Genomic DNA, 17,778 nt, shown 5'->3' on the forward strand with positions numbered 1-17,778 from the left:
AGCGTGGAGAAACTGTTTTACCTCCATTAGTCGCTACAATGACGGCATTGATTTAATGACACTGTTGTGTTAATCATTGAAAAGTGCATCTTGCAGTGTGCAATGCCTCTTTTGTTTAAGATTGAGACAGCAATGTACAATTTCCTTTAATGTAAAATCACAGGAAGATAACTTATGGAATAGTGTGTACACTTGAAGTGACAGAAATTATGTCTGCCTATTAGCAGTTAATTGGTATCCTAATAAGTCTTCCGATGCAGCCTTATCATTCTGTATTACTGCGCAACACAGAATGACCATCAGACACAAACACACACACATATATATATATAATACACATACACTGATTTTAGAGGTCACATGTTGTTCACAGTGTCTGCACTAGTTTGGAGCTGCCTTTCTATTCCTCCTTCCAATTAATCTGTTTTGGTAGGCAAAAAACAAAAAACAAGCAGTGTAGCTTGAAGAGTAAAAAAAAACACAAAACTACCAGTAGGAATATAAAAAATAGAAAAACTGAAGGGAAAAAATCCTTGCCAACTTTTCGGTCTGGGTAGGTTGGCCAGAAATAATTGGCTGTCAAGGATAGTGAAGGCACTGTTCTTTTTCACAGCCAGAAAAAGGAACAATACAAGGACAGTGCGGGGGACAACAGGGGGACAGGGTGGAGACAGAATGGCCTGTCGCCTTTGTTTTCATTAAAGCTCAACAAGCAGGCCTGCAGAGGGTGTACGGGTCATTGCAGGCCCAGCTAACTCTAATAAAGCAGGCGAGGAGGAGGAGAGATAGAGGAGATGTATTCCTGTTCCCTTGCATTGACTCCCTGCAGGGTGAAATATACAACTGTCCTCTTACACAAGCTGCAATTTTCTAGGATTCAAACTGGGTTTGGGTCGTAACACGGTGGGTGTGCCTGAGCATGAGGTCTGTCAATGGGTATGGGCGAGGCTGGTGGTGTGGACATTCAGCTCGCATCCATGGATGCTTCCACTTATCACATCCTTGGTGACAAATACATCCTGCACTGACATAATGAATTTTTGAGGGGCCAAGCTGCAGGTTTTTATTTCACCATAATCTGTAGGGGACAATGAAGCATGAGACGAAGGCGTGTGTCAACCACTGTGTGAAAAGATCCTTTGGCAGCTCATTGCAAAGAACCCTCTGAGAAAAGTAGATACAGAGGTGTGAAGAACAGCTAGCAGTAAACAGAAAAAAATGCCTTGGCGTGTATCCTGATAGTTTGCACAGACATACACACACAAATGCTGCTTTACCTATACAGCACAGAAGCCAACACAGACGCATAATGCGCACACAAATTCCCCCTGTGCACTTATAACACATAAGCACAAAAGCCCAAACACACATACACACTTGCACACACACAACCTAATAAAAATGTGGCAAAGGCTTAGCAACAAATAGGCTCTGAATTTCATATTCATGAATTCACAAACTCTAAGCCTATCAGCTCAGGCAACAAAGGCAATCCTCTCTCCTGTTCCCCCTGACACACTCACCTTCCTGCAGGTACATGACAGCCTGTGAGTAGTTTTGCAGTGCATGGTGTGTTCTCCCCAGGCTGCCATAGGCCAGTGTCTTGGCAGCCAAGTCATTAGTCTGAGCCGCCACACTTAGGTGCTGTTCCTGGAACACGACCGCCCGCTCGTAGTTTCCAAGCGACTCGTAGGTAAGGCCCAAGTTCCCATAGGCACGGGCCTGGCGTGTGGGGCTGCCCGTTTCCTCTGCAATCTCCAGGTCACTTTGGTGGCATCGCAGGGCTGTCTCATACTCTCCCATAGCTTGATATACAGCGCCCAAACCGCAGCTGGCATCGCCTTCCAGTAGCCTGTCCTGGGTGTCACGGGCAATGGCCAGCTGACGCTCCAGACAGGAGATAGCCTGCTCGTAATTGCCTAGCTGGCTGTGCAGTGCGCCTAGTTCACCGTAGGCCTGAGCCTTACCTCCACATTCCCCCAGCTCATGAGCCACTACTAACCGCTTCTCAAAACACACCAGCGATTGCTGTAGGTTTCCCATGGCCCTGCAGGTAAAAAGAAAAATTCAAAGAGCGTCAAAGCAAAGCAGATTAGGAGTGAGATTTGTGAGACAAACCAACAAAATAATCTAGAAGAAAATCTGTCACTGGTATTTTCTGTTCAAATTGAACAAATAATGAGATAGCTAACACTCAAAATAAATCTCTAAAATGTAATAATCTAAACTATATCTCTCTGCTTATCTAATATTTTGGGGAAACTATATTCTTGATTCATACAGATACATATCTATTCTCTTGTAATAGAGCGCTATTAGAATGCAACAAGGAGTTCACATCGCAAGAACACTATTTTTTGCAAAGCACCCGATAATTTCAGTTTTGGTATAAATTAAATGTAGATAGAACACGCTGCTGATACCTGATGATGTGGACAAACTTCAATGTATGTGGAAGGTTATATGAGAAATGTCTGAGCACTAAAATTTTAACTTTGGGCTGTGTTTGAAGGTTACTACTGTTTACCATCCTTTTATACAAGATAGGTCATCTGTCAAAGGATCCTTGCTTCCATCCTCTTGTGTGTGTGTTGACAGAGTGGCATTAATCCCATCTCAACATTTTATTTGCCTTCACAGCCTTCAAACAGACTTTATTCACATTCTCAGGCATGCCAACAATTGCCGGATGACGGATGAAATGGAGCATTTAAAGAATAAAACCCTTCATCTTAATTAATGTTGTGTGATTATGTATGTGCTTGACTAAGAGCTGTTAGAAGGCGAGAAGGGTTTGTGTCTGATGTCTATTATTCCCCTCTGAACTCATGCATGGCTAATACTGCTGTATGTGATTGCTTGGTGCCATGCTGATGGTGCACAATAAGAAGAAAATCATCTCCGAAATGAGGATTTCAGCAAGCCTTTCGTGTTTTATTTTGCAGTGCAGTCTCCTAGGATGCTATCAGCTCTTTGACGCATAAGGAGAAATAGAAGGGAGAAGAGACACACGATGTAAGAGGTTGCCTCGAAATAACTGTGTTTCCCTCCATCTCAGACGTCTATGTGCCAAAGCCTCTTTGCATACAGATAAGGCCAGGGCCACTAGGCTGCTGCTGAGACAGCTAGCACCAGGCTCACATCCAAGCCTTGCTCACAGGCAAGGTGTCTCTAAACTATGGTGGTCCTTGATAGTGAGTGCAAGGAGAAAAATAATATGCAAAGCAGGATTACTGTGATTATTAGTAATACCCAGTCAATACTATTATCTGCTACTGCAACAGCTTGGGGAAATTGATACTGGTGACTGAGACTGAAAAGTACTTTCTAGCAATATAATATAGTTAGTTTGAAACATGATGCCTTTCATTTAAAGAGGACTCACCTGTGTCCATTGCCTAAGCCTCTATAGGCCTTCTCTTGGTCCTGCATGCGGTTGAGGCTCTGGGCCACTGACAGATACTGGTCATAGTACTTGATGGCTTCCTCAAAGTCTCCCAGAGCCTCATAACAGTCTCCTAGGTTTCCATAGGCTCTGCCTCTGTCCATTACTGCCTCATTGCCACTCAGCTGCTGTAAAGTGGCCAGCTGTTGCTCCAGGTAGCCAATAGCTTCCTCCATCACACCTACATTCATTTTAGTGATGCCCATATTTCCGTACACCTGAGCCTCCACGACAGGATCCTTCAGCCTCCGACCTAGCTCCAACTGCTCTTCGTAGCTCTTGAAGGCCATGGCGTACTTCCCCAGGGCCATGTAGACAGCTGCCAGGTGACCATGGGCTTTGCACTCTCCTGGCATGTCGCCCAGCTCTTGATAAACCTCCAGCTCCTGGGTGTGGTAGCCCAGAGCTTTGTCATATTTTTGCACAAGTCTGTAGGTTGCCCCCAGGGCAGCATAGGCACAGGCCTCCATCCTACGCTCCTTAACCTGAAACGAGATAGAAGCATGAGGGACATGAGTGAACGGTATCAAAATTACATTTTCTGACACTTCCTATTTATATGATGAATTGTACTAGTATATGTTATGCTTCATTGTGTGTGGCCATACCTGGTGAGCTAAGGCCAGTTGCTGCTCGTAAAACTGAATGGCTCCAGCCACATCTTTTTTACAGACAAATATGTCCCCAAGGTTCCCCAGAGCTCTGAAGCGAGCCTGTGCATTGTTCAGGGACTGCGCCAGAGACAGCAGGTATTTCTGACACTCCTCTGCCTTAGTGAAGTCTCCCAGGGCCTTAAAAGCCAAACCGAGGTTACAGTATGCCTTGGCCTGACTCAGTTTGTCATGAAGGTCCTTGGCCAGAGCTAGGTCCTGCTCATAGTATTTGACGGCATCCTGGTAGTTGCCCAGACAGTAGTGGGCATAACCCAGATTGTGACAAACTTTCCCTTCACTCTCCATGTCTTGGAGGTCAGGGGACAGACGGAGGTACTGCTCATAGTAGGGCACGGCCTGAGGGAACTCTCCTCGAGAGCAGTGGAAGTTGCCAAGGTTGCCTAGAGCCCGTGCCTCGCTCTGGACATCTCTGAGCTCACGGGCAATGTTGAGGTGGTTCTGGTAATGTTGCAGAGCGCGGTCATGGGCTCCCAGGGCTTGGTAAGCCACAGCCAGGTTTCCATGAGTGGAGGCCTGCGAGGCCCGGTCATTGACCTCCATGGAGATCTGCAGTTCCTGGCGGTGGTAGCGAACAGCCTGGTCAAATGCTCCCAGGGCATTGTAGGCGTTACCCATGTTACCATAGGCCCGACCCTGAGCAGCATAGTCATTCAGCTCCTGAGCAATGGCCAGATGAGTTTTGTGGAGTTTCAGTGCAGTCTCATAGTCCCCCTTCATCTGGTGAATGATGCCTGTGTAGAGAGGAAAGGTACTTTATTTGTCACATACACATACACGTAGAGAGATTCACCCTCTGCATTTAACCCATCCCTGAAGGAGCAGTGGGAAGCCGCTGTGCAGCACGCGGGGACCAACTCCAGATCTATATCAGTTGTTTTGGTCAGTGGCACTCATTGAAGATCCTAACATGTTTTTGATAGAGGGGGAAACCGGAGCACCTGCAGGAAACCCACGCAGACACGGGGAAAACATGCAAAATGCCAGTTCATACCCCAGGACAACCAGGGTTTGAACCAGGGACCTTCTTGCTGTGAGGCCACAGTGCTATCCAAGAGCAAGAGGATAAAGTTAAAGACCCAGTCAGGGGAAAATTGTAATTGAGTAAAATTCAAGTGCCTCGTCAGCTCTTCATGTACAAGGCAAGTAATTTGGTTGTTAAAATATGCTCTCTGAGCCATCTGTTCTCTGCTTACACAACAGACTCTCCCACAGAATTATGGTCATTAAAATGTAGTGCAATCAAACAGAGTTATTATAACACCAAAATAGAATCTTTTGATAGCCTAAGCTGTCTTTGATGATTGTGTCTTATAGGGATTTTACCAAAATCAACAACTTTTCCACAGGTTTGGAAATGGTTATGAGGAAAAAAGAAAGAAAGACAGACAGGGGAAGTAAAAGTGGGTGAAAAGAGCTGATGGAAAGCTCAGCAAACAACTTTGGAAAAATTGTGGAGAAACAATAAATAATGGAGAACCTGGTGCATTGAGCATATTATCTCTGATAAAATACAATCCTCTGAAAAATAATAGCTTTACCCCACAGCCAGGCAACCACCTCACGCACACACACGCACACACACACACACACACATACACACAACATCCAAACAAATGTGCACCCACACCCACATGCTCATACACACTGACAAATACACAGCAGAGAGTAAAGAGACATCACAGCAAATCTACCGTATCTCTCCTCCTTCTGAGACTCACTACTAATCTCTGGGTCTCTCTTCTCTGGCATTGTCACCCAGCCTTCAATGATAGTAATTGCACTGATAATATTAAACCTCACTGAGAGAGAAGACGGGATGCCTACAGGCTGGCGGATGGAGACAGAAAAACCAGCTGAAAAGCAAATAACTCAGTACTATATCCACCATACAGCCTGGCCATCATTGGTTTGCTGCATCAGCATGGAGACTAATGGGCTAGTAGGATGGGGGTACAGCCACTGATGGGACACCAGGGATGGAAATGGTTCTGGAGCCAGAGTGGGTGGGAACCAAGAATGGAGAGGGGCTCTGTGGCTTGTGGTGAGAATGTGATGGTGCCGCCGGGATTAGTTACCGCCATGTGTGTTTTCCCATTTATCTCATCCGAAACCTGCCACATTATGGGCCTGAACACAGGCTACATAAACAGTGGGATTGAAACTAAACAGACTGCTCAAACGACTGCGGAGGTCATACGATAGATGTAGATATGCATTCAGATGTTGGCTCAATTAAAAAGCAGGCCAATGAGAATGGAAAAAGCTTTGGCGCCTTTATAGTATGAGCCACTGGGCTGCATATTGGTTTGACACATTACCAGGTATTTATACATACATGTACTTTTGTAGCATGATGCACATGGAAGAAAAAGTGTGACATTTGCATAATCAATGTTTCACTCTAAATCAAGTCTAAATTAGGGGGTGAAAAAAAACAACAGCTTTTTCTGCATACAGACTGGATTCTGGTGGGAAAACATCAAAGATCCTCTGCCTACTTAATTTAGACCATGATTCAGCATCCAGCAGACAAATCAAACCTGATGTGCTTTTTTGTTTGCTTGCTTGTGTTCTCAGGTTAAAATGATACAACCTGAACTGACCTTGTAATCATCAGGTCACCGCCCTGAAGAGTTGGCATGCAACACGTATCACAGAGTAGAAGACGGAGAGAAGCAGTGCTGCCAAGTAATACAAGAAGAATTCATATTGCAAATGACATAACTTCACAATGAAGACTTTCACAATGGCTGAATTCCATGTGTTTTTTTGGACTATTTACAGTAAAAATAGAGTAAAACGGTCTTTTCTTAAGCCAAAATAAATTAGGCTTACAACATTTTGGTTTTTAAGGTTCCACCGGCACAGACATTTCCTATACCAGGGACAAACCCCTTATTTTTGGCTAGTCTTTCCTAAGAGGGGAAGCATGTTAAGATTCACAGCAGGCTACTTGGAAGAGCTGTGACAGCCCTTGCCACAAAGTCACTCCCAAGGTTATGCTTTCCCCGACGGAGGTTGATCTTGCTGAGGATATAATGCCTACTGATGTATTAGCAGCAAACATGTTCCATGCTGCAGGCTAAAAATGGATCTGGGCCTCAGTGTTGGACGGATGGGTAGAAGAGACATGCGGGACAGAGGCTGGGGGTGTATGGCTAAGTTTGAGGCTGGGCTTGGAAGCTGCAGCCACATTTGCCATAAGCCTCAGGCTATGCCTGGAGCCACACTTGAAGCAAGAAAATATTTTCTGCCCCCACCCATATAGTAAGAGGATTATGGAGCCCTCTGGGAATAGTATCCAGCAGGGTAGTAAATAAAACCATACCAAACATGCTGGTAAATGTTGTTGAAATACAAACATTTGAAATTAGTAAGGGGCTTTTAGCTGAAGTGGTCACTGTGGCATGTTTCCAAATCAAATGACCCCAACAAAGTATCAGTCTTGAGACTCAATTTAACCCCAGATATTACTAAATGCATACTAAATGCACTTGACTGTAACGTATTAAATAATATGGCTCAATTATTTCTCTTTTGCGCACAGCTTGAGACAATGACTGTGAAAAACCAAGACAAAGCACACACCGCATCATTTGGAATCTTTTATACAGGGCCCTATCCATCCAGAGCCCTCTCCATCCCCCCATAACCAAAGACATTAAAAGCATGGCAATGTGTTGTCACTTTTCATTACACAGCTGGCTGTACGTAGAGGGATATGCTACTGTGATGACTTTGAGGGATGGTGTCGTGTTCTGAGTAAATCACTGTGTCATTCTTCCGGGAGCTATGAAGGTCCAGAGCGCTGCTGCCTACAGTTAGCTAAGAGGATTTTTACCAACAATGGTGCTGCTGCCACTGGGCTGGGGTGATACTATAAATAGAGGCGAGATGACCAGACTGAGCCCAAAGTAATGATTTGGGTGTGTTCCTCATTTATATTTTAGAATGAGGTAAACATTATAATTTACATTCATGTTTGAGAAGTAAAAACCAGAACAGGATGCTGGAATTGTGGTGTTTATGGAAATGTGGATGTCTATTTAAGTCTAAGATCAAGGAGATTGACATGTGTAAAATACCGAAAGAGGGAAGTCAATCTTTTAAGGAAATTCCAATGAAGATAGGCAGCATTCAGAAAACAGTTTATCCTACAGAGCTAGCATATATAGTTAAGTACTTCCAAATGCCTTCTAATAATTGCACCAACCTTATTGAAGGTTATCACTAACGGCTGCAATGTGTCTGACTGACAAATTAAGGCAGTATCATACTACATTACGGTGTTTTAAAATGCAGAATAAATAATATATTTGAAACTAATTAATAATCATGATGAAGATATGATTTCCTTTTTGATTAGATGCACTGGTTGTGATTTTGTTGTCTTTTTTCCTAATGATTCAATTCTTCCCCCACACAGTACTGAAAATTATAAATGTCATAGTGTATGTTATGATCAGTGGGGGGAAGTAGTGAGCTGAGGCATTTCCTGCTGTGGTCGGCAAGAGGAGGAGGGGGCAGAGCTGGGGGCCTGGGCTTAAGGTACCAAATCCTCACTGGCAGACACAGACATCTCCTACAGTCTGACTGACGAGAGGCAGGAAGATAATAAAAGGACAAAGTATGGATAGGTGAGTGGGTGGTCTGCCAACAGAAACACACAGACAGACTGCTGTGCCTCCTGCAGCACCAGCTGAGCTGTTTTCCTCTCCGCTCCTGCTGACCCTGACCGCTCCTCCAACTGTCGCTGTATTGTCCATACACATGACATCTGATTCCTCCTACCATTTAAACCAACAATGTATCAACCTTTTTTTTTTTGCACTGCACAATCGCCGCTCCGTTTAAGAACAGATCACATTTCATGCTAAATTTGCAGATGTGCTGAAAAAAGGGCTCAGTGTCTTATAGAAAATAATGCTACAACTTTTTTATTACGTTTCACCACTGTAAGTAAAATATGAACTGCATACAGTGAGCTAAACTTTAGCATAAACACAAAGAATAGGAGAGTGTGTTTCGCAGGGCCTCTAGTCCAGTTTCTGGCATGGTCCTGTGTGAGGAGACGGAAGGGGGCCATGCTGGGGAGGCAACAAACAGTAATTTGGGCCCAGGCTGCAAAGATCAGCCAGCTAGCAAAGATATCTCCAGGACAGTAACATAAGACTGGCATCCTAAAAAAAAACATTTCACTTCACCTCTTCTCCAACCATTCTTCCCATCACACCCTCTCTCCTTTCACAGGCCTGCTAATATTAGTCAGGGTATTTGTCTGGTCATTAATGGCGACTTGAAGATGTCACCAATATCAGATAAATGTACCTTTTTATGTATTCGTTAGGCTCTTTTCCTGTCTTCCTCCTTACAGCGTTCTTTCATTCATCCTGTCTGGGCCATTAGGCTTGCTAAATTCCACTTTCTTGGTCAGAATAATAATGTATCTACAATCACTGCTGTTTCCAAAGGCTTAGGTACAAACTAAATAATCTCTATGCTTCAGTGCCCCAGGCATGTCTGGTCCCTGTCTGTAGTTTGTTCCTGCTGTGGGCAGTCTGAAATCAGTGATGATCTTGCTAAATTACATGATATGGTGATATAATTCCTTTCATGATTAGATGCTCTCCATCTCAGGGTCAATGTTACTATAATTCAACACAACTGCCAACACAAGCAGCCTATTAAAAATACAAATCATGATAATTCATCTGCTGGTGTGACACTGTTAATATCAGACATGTTATAAAACCTGGTAATCAGATGTCTGGACAAAGACATATGATACGAAAGCGCTCATTCTCTCTCACACGTTTGAAAAGGTCTAATTCAATACAGAAGTTAGGTCCTGTTTTTTTAGATACAGCTGATGAGATTTGAATGCAGAACATTGTCTGCATTGTCTTATTCTGTGTTGTTTTGTGAACGCTTCTTCCTGTTGTTTTCCTCTTTCTGTTGCTTTGTTTTTGTGAGCATCAGCAGAAAACATTCCCTGGGGATGGTGCAAAAAAGAAAGGGGGGGGGGGCAATGCTTAATTAGGACAGTTACCTCCAGGCTTTCTAACTGAATTGTGTCAACATTTCAAGTGACTTCTTTGAGACATATGGTCAAACGAGGTGTAAATCGAGGAACAGCGAGCACAACACAGACCAAACAAACTTATTCAAAGTCTCTTTGAAGTGAAATGCAAGAGAGAATAATACAATTTAGATTCTGTTTCATGAATTCAGAAATATGAACTACATGGGAACCCAACACTTCAGTCCTCTCTCAGATATTAAATATTGCTGACTAGGGGGTAAGTTAGCCAATTAATGAATAATAAATGGGCTGGAATGCAACATTGTCATATCCTTTATAGGTCAGAGTGTGCTGAGCCAGGGCTGCTGGTACCGCTGGGCATCATGGTTAGATATTAAAGCATGGCAATCTCTATACAACTGTACCTCAGAGCCAAGTCAGCTGCTGCTTCAACCACACTACACGCAACATTAACGACAAGCTGAGAGGGCACAATAAAAGTTTTTTCTCTCCTGTTTCGGCAACTTCTCCTTCCCATCTCTCGCACAGTATTTTTTGCTTTTATCGCTGCTCATTAATCTTCACTCGATCATCATTCCCCTCTCTGTGCACAGCGTAAAGGCAGTCTTTTTTGAAGTCTGAAACAGCATCCTGCTAGTTTTAGCCCATATCTTCTTGTGCTAGGCAGGTTTGTGGGCGCTGATGATGGAATAACAATGGACACTGCACTTTCGCAAACAACAACAACAACAACAACAATGGGGCAATTACAGAGTAATGCTTCACAACTTCCACTTCATTCTCTGTTATCTTTATTATTCAGCTCCTCTTGAATCAGCTATTAAAGGTAATTAAGCGATTCATCAAGTCAGTTTCAATTACTGGGAGCTTGACAACTGCAGATTACAATCAGTAGGGGTGAGGGAAGAGACGGGAGAGTGAGAGAGGGAGGCATCAAAAACGAAAGGAAAAAAAAGCAGAGAGAAGAAAATAGATTAGAAGTACCAACAGATCAGGCAGCACCGAGATGGGCAGGAAGCTTCCCTGGGTGTCACGAGGTACTGTATGCACATGATGGTTTAACTTGTATAGGCCATCTCCACTGAGCAACAGGCTTCATTGCTAGCAACCACTCATGTAGCTTTTGCTATGTCACTAGCTGGAGGTCTTTGACACTGCATCAACTACACTGTCATTACTCTGTCATGGACTGGAAGAATTGTAATGTTTCAGCTAATAATGAATAAGAGTGCTCTGGCTATCATAATGGCAATCATACTACAGATACAGTGACACATTTGCTGTCTGATAGTGGCGTCTCATAATATAGCTTGTAATGTAGGATCATAAAACGTTCTCACTAGAGCCCCTAATTTATGACAACCAGTTACCAGCTCACTTTTAAAATAAGGTGTGTGTTGGTGCTAAGAGCATTTCAGGATGAGCGAACATTACACCGGTCAAAGGACGACTTCAATTTATGTTTGGCTGATTAACCCTACTCTCTGCTCGCAAAGCTTTACACATTAGGTTAAAGAATAATTCATCTGGGAGAAACTATTATGCCTCTTAGTTGCCCATTAGAGTCAGGTTTAATACAGTCTTGATGGCTATCATAAGTCTCCCAGCGTAGGTTGTAGCTGCTGGACTAAATACAGAAGAAATGGCCGTAACATGTATCTCATGGGGTAATATCCAAAGGGACACCTTCATCCCTAAGGTTCCTTTCATCAGTATATTAGTAGACTCCACAAGGTTATGTCACTAATAATTTCATTTTAACAAGATATAGCTGTAAAGAATTGGATTGGAAGACAATAATTACATTTCAAGTTTCAATCAAAAGACCTGATAGTATGTCTAATTTCCCCCATCTCGTTTATATTTATCTGCACACCACTTTTTATTTAAAGAAGCATGTGAAGCCAGTGTGCAGGTGAGAGCAGAGGAGATTAATGTGAAGAGATTTCCCATGAAAACACATTTTACACATTTTTATGGGGTTTATTCATACTCATGACATTGTACGTTATATGTTGGCATTCCATCACAATAGAACTGCCTGGGCTCACAAATTATTTTTGGCTCCAACATGCACCATCTTCTTCCCTGGCGCCCATGCAGAAGCCCTGCACTCCATTACTTTATGCTTACATAATCTACTGGGAACTATTCACTTAGAACATAATGCAATGTATCTAAAAACAACTTAACATAAAATAGTGATGATACAGTAGTACACTGTTGGCTTCTTCCTAAAATTAACAAAAACACTTATGTCTTACTAACCATGAATATCACTAAAAACAACAATAAGTAAAGCTAATTTAAATTAAGCGAAACAAAGGAATGCAGCCAGCAGCACAGAGAAAATACAAGCAGGAAAGCAATAAAAAGGCAATAAAAAAACTCCCAAAACAATAAAAAGGACACCAGTCTGGACACTGTGCCTTTTTTTCTTCTCGTCCCTCATTTCAGTAGGCTAGGTCAAATGTAGATTTAAAAACTCGTAAATTCCCATGTTGAAGCAAACAATGAGTAAACACTTACCTACTTACCTACTATCTAACAACTAGTTCTTCTTTTTCTCTGAGGATGTGCAAATACTTTTGGATCTTGCTAATCAAACTCACCAGATAGTAGTAATCTGACAATATTACAGTTTCTCATACCATAAAAGTATTGGATTACGATTTATAAGCTTAAGACACTACTACACTACTACGACATATCATTATTCAGCATACTGTACTGTATGTTGCAATATTAACATAGAAAGCAAATGATGTATCACAAACATATGGAAGAATTTGGTGTTTATGTTCATCTTGTTGATCATAGATCTTCAATTCTTACCTGATTTTAAAAAAGTGGAATACCACAGATAAAACAACAGATTAAACCGATCTTTTTATTTTAATCGTAAGAATGCACACACCAGACGATTCAGTCAAGATGCAGGACCACACAACTGGCATTTATGAAACGATTTCAGAGTGGCAATTGACCCTTCACTAAGCCACGCCCCCTTTAGTTACTCGGACTTTTATCACGGTGCTGCCACTGTCTATAACTGCACTCCCTGGAAAAATCAAATTTTTCGTAAAAGTGACTTTAGAAAGAAGGAGACAGTTTAGCAGTTGCATTTTACATTTGAAGATTATATTCAGGCAGTAAAAGTCAACCACCGTATTACCTGACAACTGAGAAAGAGGACAACGATATTAAGGATCAACACTGTTCCTGTAAAGCTAGGTAGGTCTCTATTCACTACTACAGTACATTACAGTAGTTTTATATAACGTTACATTCAGTAGTAATTTAGCTAGCGTTTAGCTATCTAACCTTACACTAGAACAATCCACAGCCTACATTTTTCTGGATTTGTTTAGGTTTTGGAAAGGGAATAAATCGTACTTCTCCTTTCAATCTCTCTGGGTAGCGCTGTGATTGGCCAGCTGCGTATTCAGGGCGTGGCTTATCGAAGGGTCAATTCCAGCGCCATGGGATCTCACAGAAACTTGTGTGAGTGAAACCTGACTTCAGAAAAAAACAAATATGGCAGACTGTCGTCGTCAGTTGGTTGCACTTGTGTGTAATACTCTGAAAACTGTGGAACTCATGGCTGAGACATACAGAATCAGCATGGCTTACACACTTATAGCGCGAACAAGTAGACAGCACACAGCTGGTGACGCTTCCCAGTCAGCTTGCTCTCATTAGCTATTGCGGGTTTCTGCTCAGTATCCATGTTCCTTTCAAATTACAGGAAATAATCGGAGTAGCCATGATTTCTAATTGTAAAAATGAAACAAATTTACAATTTGAAATTAGGGAGACTCTGATCCAACCGTTAACATTAAGAATATCTGTAAAACCGGTCTGTAAAACCTTCACATGACAGGATCATTTGGGCACATAATCTGTTCAGACCAGCCTCAGATGGGGAACACTCCTGTGATTGTTAGGAGGGGTGACCGAAAATTGGCCCAATTATCCTCTAGTGTGGGGCCTGCATAAGTAATTTTTTAAGTCTTTAAGTATTTTGCATACATACCCAGATTGGAGGAGGCCCTTCCTTCTGCAGCCCTGTCTTTCAAACCCTCAGCTATAGACAGCTGCTGTTCATGGTACTGCTTGGCCCTCTCCAAGTCCTGCATGCAGCGAGCAGCATGACCAAGTCCTGCATAGGCTCTCATCTCAATGGACTTTTCCTCTAGCTCCTGGGCGAGCTCCAGAACGTGAGTATGGTAGGACATGGCCTTGTCAAAGTTACGGTGATAGTGGTAGGCACTGCCCAGGTTACTATAGGCCCGAGCTTCCTCTCGTTTATTTTCCAGGGCTTTGGCAATGCCCAGGTGCTGCTCATGACATTGGACAGCATTGTCGAAGTCTCCCATGGCAATGTAGACGGCCCCCATGTTTCCTAGCTCACGAGCCTCAGACAGCTGATCCTTGGACTGCTTGGCCAGCAGGACACACTGTTTGTGGCTGGCTAGGGCATTTGGATAGTCCCCTATGGCTGTATATACATGGCCCAAGCTGCTCAGCGCCATCGAAGCAGCCTATGGATAGAGAGAAAGATAGACATCCGGTAAGAATAACAGCAAGGTAAAAGAATATAGGCAAATGAAAAAAGCCCCATTAATTATACCCACATTCCATCAACTGTGAGTAATTGTGATGCCTTTGCATTAAACGTCCCTTTTGCCAGAAGAACTGTACATCAAATGGAAAAACAGAAGAAAAAACTCTAAATTCCCAAATGTCTAACGAGGCTTACTGCTCAGAGACCAGAACAACAACAAACAAAACCTGATTTGATTTTGTCTTTGCTAAGTAACAAGGGGGGTAAAGCATGAATCAGATCAGCGCCACAGCAGGCTTGTTTTAAAGCCGTCAGTTTGCCCACTGCAATCACGCTTCATGGCGTGCCACCACCAATGGAACAAAGACACTGCTAATCAGGAGGGAGAGGAGAGGGGTTTTAGCTTCACACCAGAGCTGTGGGGGGCCAACTGGCCGACTGCTGGCAAGGCCTCTTAAGCTAAGAACAGAGAGAACAATATTCTGTATTCTCTCATCCTCTCTATCTTTCATTTTCTCCACCTGTGAAAATAAAACTATACTAGACACTGGCTACAACTGCAAATGCAGTAAAATGGAGAGGTTTCACAAAATGCAGTCTTGACCTCCTATGTGACACTTCACTGCAGGCTTATTAACTGTTTATACGGAGGGTAAACAGCTGGGAATTGGGGTCAGCTGTCTTTGTGTGAACAGATGTTCAATTAATCATGCAGGGCCAGCTAATAAAGCATCTCTTTCCTGAGGTCCCACGCTGCATCCTCCAGGAAGGGGGTTGGATGCAGGCCAGCAGAGAGGACAGACACCCTGGCAGTGAAGGCCACAGAACTGCCCATCTTGCCTAGCTTCGAGCCTCAGCAGCAGTGATGACCTGGGTCAAGATGACCCAGCATTTAGAGCCAGACAACTAGAAAGTCAAAAGTCAGCTACAGTAATGGAAGAACTACTCAATGTAGTGTCAGCTGTTAAGATGTTTATGAAAGCACTTTTCATAGCCATATGATACAAAACTGGCCACTGACACAAAACTGATTGTTTTGGGCTTTAGAGGAGGCATGAGGCATCATCTTAAATTCGAAATTTACATAGCTATTATTCCACAAATACATTGAGATGTAATTTGAAGAAATGTGCCGTAGAGCAGGAGATATTTTTACTTTGCTCTTGCGCCACATTATAAAATATCGAGCCCTCTGAATAAATGAAAAGCAAGGGCATTGTTGAGAAAAAAAATCAATACAAGAGAACACTTCTGACGACGCTTATGAATACTCTTTTCTTTGAATCTTTCATACATTCTTTCTCTAAACACACACATACACCCCACCTACCTATCTTTCCTTCATTTCACATAGCTGCTGATGCCTGGAACCAATTACCTGCTGACATAAGGACTTCAAGCAGTTTGCTCAAGTTTAAAGACTCGACAAGGCATTATACAGGCCCAGGGAGGCAATTACCCTCCGTCACAACTGTTGCTGTTTCATGTTCCCAGATAGCCTATCTAGGGCTGCTCAATTACATGTGCCTTTTGAAGCTTTGCTCCATCTCTCCGACTCAAACTTCCAGTTTTCTGAGCAGAAAACTGAGAGTATTCCTCATCTCTGTCTGTCTTCAACCGAGCAGGGACACAGGGAGAGAAAGCGAGAGAGGGAGCGCAATCTTTCTCCAGTTGAGATGAGCTGCTCTTGTGATCAGTGTCCCTCTAAAGTGAGACTGCAACGCTGCATTTTCTCCTCAGATGGAAGCCAAGATAGGCAGATAATGAGGAGCCAGCCTTGCCAGTCACAGAGGATGCACTGTGTTTGGCTCAGGGACAGACACTGGGACCATATCTCTCTCACTTCTGACTGCATCCCTCTCCCTCCACTGCTCATTTTGACTCCCCACCAGTATCGCAAAATAACATTCCATCTGGGAGAGAAATAATTGCCTGAAATACATGTTTTTTTCAAATTGACTTCATTCTAATTTGATTCCATTTCTTTTCTGCACTTATCTTTCCTCCCTCCCTGTTCTTACTCTCTCCCCCCACTTCTCTCGATCCATCTGCAGAGTCAGATCTGATTGTGTTTACAGAGTCCAGCCCTTCTCCGGATGTGTGCTGATTTGATTAATCCTAACGCCATGCTTTATAAACTGTTGATAAACCGCTGGCTCTTATCAGCAAACACATTTTGCACCAAAGATCTCCTAATGAAAGGTAAACTAGTTCTGCCTGGGAGAGATGGGAAAAGGAAGAGAGAAGAGAGGCAGCAGGGGAGGGCTGAGATGACATGTTAATCAGAAATGCTTGGCTCGAACAACATTATTCCATTTCTTTCCTCTTACAAGGACAGCGACTAAGGATTCCTTGCTGATTCTCTTCTGTCAGCCTCCTCTACTAAGTATGTTTATATTCTGCAGCACATTAGAGAAATGGCTGCTTTCATAGCACATGCTAGAGGTAATGTATTGTACTTAGCATGATTAGGCCCTTATGTCATGCAGCAGAGCTGCTCTTGATGGCTGAGCTTGGTGCTATGCAAGATCTGTGACTCTGATCACCTGTTTTATGTCTTACCCTGAGATTCCTGCTTACCACTTCACTGATGTGTTGAGCGTTGTGGTTCTGCCTTACCTTGCAGCTGTGTGAATACTATGCCTTTGGAAATCAAAAACCTTATTTTGCTTTGTAAATATGAACTCTGATATACTCAAACTTCTCCACTGGTTTGACTAATTCAAACTGAACAGACATCAAGGTACGAATTGATGAAACCCGATGTTATTAAGATAACAGTTTTATTAATTGAATACATGTAAGTATTAGGGCTAACCCTGAATAGTCGAAGATTCGATGCTTCGATGGGCGGAACCTGATTCGACTGTCAATCTCACAGTCGAAGCTTCACAGCAAAACAAGGATCATGGCATTCTGGCAATATTGGGGTGCTCAACATCTGATTTTACAGTTTTCTCCCAATAAGTTAGTATACAGCCTATTACAATATACATAAATACACAATAATAAATAAATAAATAAAAATTTCAATAATAAATCCAAAATT

General features: G+C 42.9%; 1 protein-coding gene across 1 annotated transcript; it reads right to left on the reverse strand.

Annotated features, from left to right (window-relative positions):
* Window positions 1-1,455: 1,455 nt before the first annotated feature.
* Window positions 1,456-14,702, reverse strand: LOC119888097 (tetratricopeptide repeat protein 28-like). The gene is made up of 4 exons (XM_038698531.1): window positions 14,199-14,702; window positions 4,054-4,850; window positions 3,386-3,930; window positions 1,456-2,047 (listed from the first exon to the last, which is right to left on the reverse strand). The coding sequence occupies exons 1-4, from the start codon at window positions 14,695-14,697 to the stop codon at window positions 1,471-1,473; spliced, it is 2,418 nt and encodes an 805-aa protein (XP_038554459.1). The 5' UTR covers window positions 14,698-14,702; the 3' UTR covers window positions 1,456-1,470.
* Between the last annotated feature and the right edge of the window lie 3,076 nt (window positions 14,703-17,778).

The sequence above is a fragment of the Micropterus salmoides genome, unplaced genomic scaffold (genome assembly GCF_014851395.1).
Source record: "Micropterus salmoides isolate LMB-PRFRI ecotype aquatic unplaced genomic scaffold, ASM1485139v1 Ms_hic_scaffold_482, whole genome shotgun sequence".
In the NCBI taxonomy this organism is placed as follows: Eukaryota; Metazoa; Chordata; class Actinopteri; order Centrarchiformes; family Centrarchidae; genus Micropterus; species Micropterus salmoides.

What these genes read in the sequence shown, in the direction of transcription:
- LOC119888097 (XM_038698531.1), bottom strand. Translation starts at nt 14,697, where the DNA reads ATGGCGCTGAGCAGCTTGGGCCATGTATATACAGCCATAGGGGACTAT. An exon ending in AAGGGCCTCCTCCAATCTGG is followed by an intron (nt 4,851 to 14,198) that starts GTATGTATGCAA and finishes CTCTCTACACAG; the next exon opens with GCATCATTCACCAGATGAAG. An exon ending in GGCTTAGGCAATGGACACAG is followed by an intron (nt 2,048 to 3,385) that starts GTGAGTCCTCTT and finishes TTTTACCTGCAG; the next exon opens with GGCCATGGGAAACCTACAGC.